The sequence below is a fragment of the Nelumbo lutea genome, chromosome 4 (assembly GCF_056320005.1).
Source record: "Nelumbo lutea isolate HS-2025 chromosome 4, American lotus-T2T, whole genome shotgun sequence".
Lineage (NCBI taxonomy): Eukaryota > Viridiplantae > Streptophyta > Magnoliopsida > Proteales > Nelumbonaceae > Nelumbo > Nelumbo lutea.
Window position 1 is genome coordinate 30,995,131 of NC_142687.1, and position 9,456 is coordinate 31,004,586.

General features: G+C 39.1%; 1 protein-coding gene across 1 annotated transcript; it reads right to left on the bottom strand.

Annotated features, from left to right (window-relative positions):
* Positions 1-4,865: 4,865 nt before the first annotated feature.
* On the bottom strand, positions 4,866-6,187 carry LOC148854967 (alpha-1,3-arabinosyltransferase XAT2-like). The gene has a single exon (XM_088982251.1). The coding sequence runs from the start codon at positions 6,108-6,110 to the stop codon at positions 4,959-4,961; it is 1,152 nt and encodes a 383-aa protein (XP_088838377.1). The 5' UTR covers positions 6,111-6,187; the 3' UTR covers positions 4,866-4,958.
* Positions 6,188-9,456: the final 3,269 nt, after the last annotated feature.

Genomic DNA, 9,456 nt, shown 5'->3' on the forward strand with positions numbered 1-9,456 from the left:
GGCGTTTGTTTGCTTTGGCCTCCTTGGCGGCGATATATTTTTGAACATTTTTCAAGAACATGACCTTGTTCTTAGGCAGAGTCTTGGAGATGGACCAGCTGAGGGGTCTGGGCTAGAGGCTGCTGATGGCCACATGCATAGAGACCGAGGGGTCAAGATCCCTTACTTCGAGCTCTTCTTGGTTGAATAGGTCCATGTATGCCTGAAGGCTTAGCACACATTTATGCTTGATGGACAATAGGGAAATGACAATCTTCTAGCACCATCGACTGCTGATGAAGTGAGTGAGGAAGAGATCTACAAACTAGTCCCAAGAGGTGACAGACTGAGGGTGGAGCGTAGAGAACGATTTGTGTGCTGCTCCCTTGAAGGTGGCTTGGAACGCTTGGCACATTAAGGCATCATAGTACCCATAAAGGAGCATGAGGGCTCTAAAGCTTTCTATTGGTCATCTGGATCTATGCTCCCATCGTAGGTCTCTAGTGTGGGAGCCTTGAAGTTATGTGGGAGCAGCTTCGAGGTGATGGAATCGATGAAGGCATTCATCTGGGTAGATGAGAGGTTTTAATTGGTGGAGGCATCACCTCGGTCCTCCTTCGCTTACCAGATTTGATCTTGGATGGCTCCTATCCACACCTGAAGATCACCAAGACATCGATTAATTGGAGCCTCAACCTCATCCACGTTTTCTTTCATGTGGTATGGGTTGTCCCTATTCCCAAAGTGCTTGAATGCTGGTACATCCTAAGCCTTGCGAGCTCAACGATTGTTGAGAAGACCATGAAGGTCAAATACTGGTGGGGGAGAGGTGTAGTGTTGGTTTCCAGCCCTCGGAGGAGGACTGTGGTGGTTGGAGCACCCACTGTTGTACTGGTTGCTTTCTGTGCGGTGATGGTGTCGATCGTGGTCCCTATGGTTGTCGTGGGACCCCATGGGTTTACCTCTTCGGCTGGGGAACCAAGAGGCCTTTGACGGGGGTTTACTGGCCTGTCGACTAATGTTGTTGGATGTTGAGGGGTTGGCCTTCCCCTAGCCGAGCGAGCGCTGATCTGGTGGTGCATGGGTGGATCGTCCACTATATTGCCCTTGGGTTTTGACGGGGCAGCCACCCTATGGGCAACCTCCTGTTGGACGCACTACCTCATCCAATTGTTGTGCTAGGTTATCCAACCTATGTAGGACTAGCTTGAATTGGTCTATCGTGTCGAGGTTCTGAGTATTGTCTTATTTATCAGCCATGTTGGAAACTTGATAGATTAAGTTAGATTGTTTTTTAGAGGGAAGTCTTGAAAAGGTTCCCATAGACTGCGCCAATTGTTGTTGCCAAATATGAGGCCGAGGGCAACAAGGAGATTTTATTGGCGTTCAAGGCTGGCAGGTCCGATCTGTAAATAAGAGAAGAGTACATGTTAGAGTCTCGGGTGTTATCCCAGGGGCGAAGACTCTAACGGTCAAGTTAGCCGAGTGTTTAAGAGGGGTTGGACCAGGCAAAAGACGGAGGATTATAACTTAGTCCTTAATAGCCAAGAATGATTATCTTGAGATTCTGAATATATGTCCTTACCTTGAGATGAATACCCCATTTTATAACTAATCTTGTCTTAGAAATGATTGGAAACAGTTGGTGATGTGCGGCCAGGATTTAATCTGGCCAAATGACACGACCCAAGGCCCATCAAGTATCCCTACATCAAGCGCAATACTTAAAAACCATGCATATAGTATCGATCCGAGTTAGGAACAAGTCTCCCCTAACTGGAACCATTAAAATTAAAGCTAACCCTACCTGGAAGCATCCATCTTAAACCCCACCTAGTATTATTGGTACACTTATTAACCTGTTGAGAACTTGAGATCACCTCCAACTGATTGCCAAGCCATAAAAGCTGTGGGCATCCTGTTGCTTGAGAGCTTGTAGACGTAGAGTGATTACTGATTTTAGCAGCCATCTAATTATTATTAAATATCCAAACTATTATTGTTCTTATCATTGAGTTTTAGTGTCTTCTACTTGTCACTACATGGAGAACTTCTATTAGTTATTAGAAAAAGCTTTTAGATGCCTCTCCTCATCAGTTTAATTTCATATATATGATGACAGATAGAGGATTGGTGGCCACCATCTAATTAATTTATTAGAATAGGTTTTAAGTAAAAGTCTAATTATAATCACACCTAGTGAAAGCATTGACTAAAGAGATTAATTAACACTTAATTATTCTATTTTAAATTATTTTTGAAGCTCTCTAACAATATCTTCGCCACCACCTAATAGATTCTGGTCTTCATCTTTGTATATTTTTTTAAAATAATGTATATATGCTTAATTGGAATCATTTGATGATTCTTTATAGTGTGGGACCTACTGAATGGTGGGGTCTATATCCTCCCTGCGTTAAGTCGATAAGGGGTCCCACTGCAAAACTGACCATTAAAATAGGAAAATTCTTTCTTCTCTAAATGGTTTTGGACCCCATCTCGGGGCCTCGGGGGACATGGTGCATGTTCAAAGGACAGGGAAATCAACTCGACCAATTCGACATTGACCCATTTCCCAGTCTACCCTGATCATCTAAATATATGCCATCTGGAGAGATGTGGGGCCCCCGGATTCTTCAGACTCTACCTTAGGTATATATATATATCTTAAAACAATTGTAAAATTAAGTTTTCTATCATCCCAATATATGTCAGGTTGCAGCCAAACCCTAGGTAACTGATTTGGCCGGTTGAACTGAAAAGGCACAAAAGAATGGTGTATGACTATGGCTTTCATCACAAATCTTCTTATGTTACAATTAATTAACTACCTTCTGATTTCAGGTGTAGAATTTTCCTTGTATATACAAGGGAATTACCTAAACTAAACTAGCTGCTCCCAATTATGTGGGGTCTTGGGAGGGTGAATTAGATATGGACCTAACCATTTACATTTTTATAAGGGTAAAATACAATAACCTCCCCTGAGTTTTCTAACAATCATAATAGTCTCCCTTTTGTTTTCATTTTAACGAAAACCTCCCATGTACTTTTAAGAAAACGTTCAACTACCTCCCTTTCTTAGTTGAAAAGCCGATTTAACATGCTTGTTTTTTCTAAATGCCTATTTTGCCCTTATGCCTAGATGTAGATTTATTAAAATATCCTTCAAAACACTACTTATTTTTTCTCGAGAACTCAGGACCAGAGTCGCCAATCTTCTCTCATGTAAAAGACAAAAATGTCCTTACTTGTTGATTAAATTTTCAAAACATGCCCCTCCTCATCACCCATGATCTCCATCATATATTATGTATTCTTCTTCGTCGTCCTTTCATTTGCCCTCCATTAGAGATGTTTGCACCAAAAAGAAAAAGCAAAGTTACGATTTTGTTCGTTTTTAGTATTATTGAATGGATGGTTCAGCGATTAAGTATAACGGGTGCATTATAAATGAAAGGCGTGTGTGGTGGAATCACTCCGGGTTTATTTAATTTTGATTTTTGTTTCTCTATCTGAACCAAATATGTGCAGAGGAGCTATCATCTCCGATTTCATTGATGTGAAGCATAGTCATAATTTGGCGTTGCAAGACCTCTAATCGGAATTTGACACCATCTCCAATCTCATGGGCTTTGACTTCTTCTTCTTCAACCCATTAACCGAGCAAAGGTGAGAATCATCTTCTCTTGGAATGTAGGAACTGGTGATAAGACTAAAAAAGGAGTATAGTTGGAGCATATCAAATCAAGGGTAAAAACAGCCAGAAAGAATATTTACAGGTTGGTCCAGAGCTGTAACAAATGCTAATGAACGTTGTAGTCGTTAGAATATGCCATCTATTAGAGAAATGACAAAGGTAGTTTCTGAAGCTTGGTGTCAAGGCTTGTGGTTTCAATGGTTTGTCTTATACTCTCGATTACATGGGTAATTCAAAATTTTTTAATTTCATCTATGTGTTAATTTGATTATGGTGTTCTAAATTTTGACGAAACATTGATTACATTTACAGAGCACAGAGGGGACTTATGTTTTGCTTGAAAAGTAGAAAAGATGCTCGAAGCACATAGGGGATTTAGATCTTCATTATTGCCTACCAGAAGCACAGAAGATCCTTGATTACAGAGAACTTAATCTCCAAAAATTCTATTCAAATGCTTCCATTTACTACAATGGTGGGTTCCATAAGGAGACTCTAGAATTGATTAAGGCCATGGGTATGCGATGGATATGGCAAACAAAAGACAGTGAAACAAACTTGAGAGAGAGAAGGCTGGCGGATTTGGTTTTTAGTTCTCAGAAGAAAATGAACGGTGCTTTGGAGTATTTAAATTTATATCTAAATAGATAGACATAAGGGGAAAATAGGCATTTTATAAAAACAAGCACATTAAATCGGCTTTTCAACCGAGGAAGGGAGGTAGTTGCATGTTTTCTAAAACATACAGGGGTGGTTTCTATTAAAATGAAAGTACAAGGGAAGTTTTTATGATTGTCAGAAAACTCGGGGGAGGTTTTTGAATTTTACCCTTTTTATAATGAAGTAATGATTGGATTGAGACCCAAATTCTCATCACACATTTGTCACAATAAGATTTAATTTACCATTGCACCAATCAGTGGCCTCAAATACAATTTAATTACCAAATTAAGTCTCATTTCATTTCAACATGTGAATGGAATCCCACCTAATACAATGCTAACAACTTGATAAATAGGCAGGATAATAAAATCATAATCAATTAATGCATTGAAATCTGGGTAGATTAATCTCTTCCTTTAATTAACTCATCTTGGGCTAAAGCTAATTAAGCCACTACCCAAGGCCTATATACAACAAATACGAAAGACAAATCAGAAGCATGCACCAACTACAAAACAATGAGCTAGCTGTTGTGTATAAAACAGCTCTTCTGATGGAGAAGACATTTTTGAGTTTTCCATATATATATATAGAGAACACCATTAACGTACTAGATCTACTGATAGAAAAGCTCAATGGCTTTTAACAGTGTTGCTTTAAACCTGCGTACATCAAGCTTGACATTTTGGTTATCCAAGTATAGAGCCCTAAATGCTTGCCAATCATACTTGTGAACTGAAGGGGGGTCTCTAAACACTGCATGGTCAGATGGGTATTGCTGTATCAGAGAGCTCTCCTCTTCTTTAATCTTGTATTCCAAGTACCTAATGTTCATGTCTAAAGCCGGCTTTCCAAAGTCATACGTAGCCAACCAATCTAAGCCAAAAGGAACAATCTGAATTAGTATTGCATTAGCAGGAAGAAAAACCATGTTAGTCAGTCCAGCCCCATGAACCCCCATCAACACGTCGCAGGAGTTTACATCTTGTGCGAACTGTGACAAGTTTGACGTGGCCTCTGCTACAGCTACCTTATAGCCCAAGCGTCTAGCCATCTTAGCTATCTCACCCACATTCATAAATGATCGAGATCTCTTCCTTGATATAATCAGAAGCCTAGGCTTCTTGTGCCCACGATCACCAATCCTGGTCACTGTCCCCCTCTTCAATGAATAGGAGCTCCTCAAGAACTCTGTGAAGTCCAGCATGGAGTACCCATTTGGAGATTTTGATGGATCAATGCTCAATTCCTTGTGACACTTAAGACCCACTATCACTCGCGGAAAGCAGTGGATTTGATGGTCCTTGTCCATGTTGATGATATCGTATCTGGAGAGATGTTTCAGTATTACTTGATACTTGTTCACCCAGAAAGCTTTGTAATCGGTTACGACGAACTGAACTTCTCCATTGAATTGGCGAGAAGTAATAAAAAGAGGAATCAGTGTGTCGGTGAACTCATGGAAATTGTTACCAGTGTATCCACCAGTGGAGAAAACTATGGCCGGAACGCTGTGATTTAGCGTGCACTGAGGGGCTGCTTCTTCATGACCAGCAAATGATTTCACCCACAACTGGTTAACGCTTCCCATCGCAGCTTTATCACCTTTCCGAGCATAGGGTCGGATAGCCCATGAGTCATTTCCTGCCGGTTCCGGAATACCCGTTTGAGATGATGAAACAGCAAAGATGGTGAAGGAGTTCGCCTGAATTCTAACATCTCCGTCGACCTCACAAAAATCCGATCTTCGTTCCGACACATTGCACATTATCTTAGTCTCTTTTATCACTTCTTTCTCTGCAACTTCATATTATGGAGAAAGCGAGAGAAAAAAAAAAAAAAAAAAAAAAAGAAAAGAAAACATGTCATTACGTGATCTATAATTTAGAAAACCAACTTTACAAGACAATATTGTCATAATTAAGCTAGGCAACAACACAAGTTTGCCCACCTAACTCAGTGAGTCACTCGTTGATAATTTGATATATGTGTATACAAGTTTGCTTTGTGATAGGACTTAGAAGTCAGCCCAGATAGAGCTGGGTCAACTCAGTTGAGTTCTGCATGTTATTGCCTACTAAATTAGTCACCATACCTATTGGCTGATATCTGCTTAAATCCTCCTTTTTTTGCTCAAAAGAACTGCTCATTGTATCCTCAACCGTGATCATATTTACTCCAGAATCCACTGGCACCCGCAATTTCACTGCAAAACAAGTGATAGTAAGCAAAAAAGTAATTAATTTGAGATGTTAACACAAAACGAAGCAACTGAACAGTTGATATATAACGTTGAAAAAAAGTGCTAAATTATGGTTCAAATCGGTAAAAGACTTACAAATTGGTAGAGGACCCAAGTAAGGCTTAAGCACAGTGCAGAGACTTAGCACAATCATCAAGAATACTGCCAACGCCCCACACCCCAACTTCTTCTGTTCATTCCGACTGAAACTTTTGGCAAATATGGCGTTGTATGCCACATTCTCTATCTCAGCAACTCCGGTGCTCTGGTGGAGCGCCACCTTGTCGGCATATGCTTTCTCTTTGGACATTCAGAGCGAGGGAGTATGTTTACGTGGGGAAGCAACGCTAGCTAGCTAGGATCTTTGCCTTATCTTCCAGAGCTAAACTTCAATATTTCGACCATACGTACACAGCTGGGTTTTAGCTAGCTGCCTTTAAATATGAGAAATGAAGAAGATGAAGTGCACAGCTCTATTTTATTGATTATTGAATCCCACCCACTATTTGCTTAAATTTGCTTGGTTTGCTAATTGATGATGAAATGGCGGGTTGAAAAGGATTGGTGGTGGTTGACCATTGATACAGCCTTCTATTTCTTTTCTCTTCTGGTTCCATTTTAATCATATTTCTAGTATTCGAGTATGATCTGCCGACCGTGGATTCTCGGTTTGAAAGGGATCGATCAACTAGAGGTGTTAGGAAAGAGTATTTCTATTTTATTGATCAATTGAGTTTTGGTAACGAAACATGACAGTGGGAAACACTACAGGGCTACAAGTACTTGAAAAAAAAAAAAAAAGAGTGAAGCTTCTTGACCTGGCCTACCGACAAGGCCAGTTGTTTCTCAGGTTCAGCTACCCAATCTCAACCAGCCGTAGTGCAGCAGATCCGGGCTCCTTTCAACCCGGAACATGATTCTTATTATTGGGTTTTTGGTTAAAAAATCTTTACCGGCATGAATTTTCTACAAACATCTTGTGCCTTCTAATTAACTCAGCAAAGCTAGGGGTCCTTCGTCCCCCCCACAAGCCATAACTGGTTGCTCCCAATTCCGTCCATGGCTTACCGCTGACCCGACCCATCATCCATTGCTACCTTAACGTCTGAGTTATGGTCTCCCAACACAATGCAGGTTCTTGGTGGACTAGGACGTCCGAACAATATCTCACTCTCGGTCTCCCTATCTCAGCTTTCTGTGGTGGAAGGAAATTTCTTCTTTGAATATTCTTGTCTTCTTCAGACATACGTGTGCATTACAAATAACAAAATAGTTTAAAATAAATAGAGTTGTTAATGGATGTTTCAACATATTCAGATTCCCTCTTCTTCTATTGAGATTTGCACTGTTTAAGTTGATTGATGCTCTCTCTCTCTCTCTCTCTCTCATGGAAATTAACAAATCCAGAATGATGAGACATCTCAACAAAACCCTTGACCTAGAAAAATTAATAGACCTTCTAAAGAAAAATAGAAGTAGAATCACATTGAAGACTACACCATTCTTTCTACCAGAGAGTAAAAGAGCTTACCCAGTTAAATGACATTTCGACGTATAAAAGGTAACTATTGCTTTGTAAAAATTTTTCACTGCTACGAAAGTTATTTACACACCCGTGAGATGGTAAATTTTAAAAATAGGGATAATTTTATTATGGGGCTCATTGCTTAATGCAAAAAGAACATACGAGAATTAGTTAATAGGAAATTGACCAATTTTCCTATAGATATTTACCTTCAAATGAATGGGGCTTAAAAAAAAAAGGTAAAATGTAAAAACCTCCCTTGAGGTTTTTGACAATCATAATAGGAGAGTTTTCACTTTAACAAAAACCTTCCCTTTACTATTGAAAAAACCTGCAGTTACCTTGATTGATCTGGATGGAAAACATTGGTCTAATGCATTATTTTTTCAAAAGTACCTCTTTTACCCTTATATCTAATAGTTTAGATTGGAATTTTATTAAAATACCGACAAAAAATCACTTTTAGTTAAAAAAAAAATCTTTGAGCTAGTTTGAAAAGAATAAAATAATTTTACTCTATAAAAATGTTAGGTCTTGTGAAGTTTAGAAGGGCAAATCTGGTATTTTGAATTATATTGAAAGATGTCTTAATAAGTTGTAAGGATAATTTCATAAATTTGAAGTCTTCATTACTAAAACAAAAAGACAGAAGGGAGGTAAGTGCAGGTTTTTTCAATCTACAGAGAAGGTTTTTGTGAAAGTACTGAAACCTCAGGGGAGGCTTTTTTCTTTACCCTAAAAAATATAAAAAATTGGATCCTAACTGGTCCTAGAAATGAATCCCATCAATGCCTTTTACACATTAATTATAGGGTTTAGGGCTTATGTATGAAAAAAAGTAACTTTTTTTTTAAATAAAGAATTGACCTGTTTCATGGTCAGGCGCATTCAAACCTTAAAAAGAGTTTAGTGGAATTATTTCCCAAAAACAAACAAGTTCTTATTAATGTCTTCTGGTGATCCCAACCTAAAATAAGCACTTTTTTTTCCAATAAGTATTTCAAAATAAGTAATTCCGAACGGTGACTAAACCTGCTTGTGAGCCCCAGTTAGTAAGAAACAATGCCGAGTAAATTAACAAGTTGGCAAAAACCATCTTAGGACAGACTCTGCATTAAAGTACAAAAACCCTTGACTGAGAAGGCTGAAATAGTTTTCAAAAAATTTTCTTGCCTCAAGAGAAGGGATGCAGTCGAAAATTTTATCGACTCAAAGATAAGGGATGGAGTCGTCGAAATTGGCTTCAATACTCACTGTTCATACCGTAGACATAAAAGAAAATATTCTCAATGGAGTCATGGAGCAAGTAAAGGAGATGCCCTCAGACCAAGCTGGCAGGATGAAGTG

What these genes read in the sequence shown, in the direction of transcription:
- LOC148854967 (XM_088982251.1), bottom strand. Translation starts at nt 6,110, where the DNA reads ATGTGCAATGTGTCGGAACGAAGATCGGATTTTTGTGAGGTCGACGGA.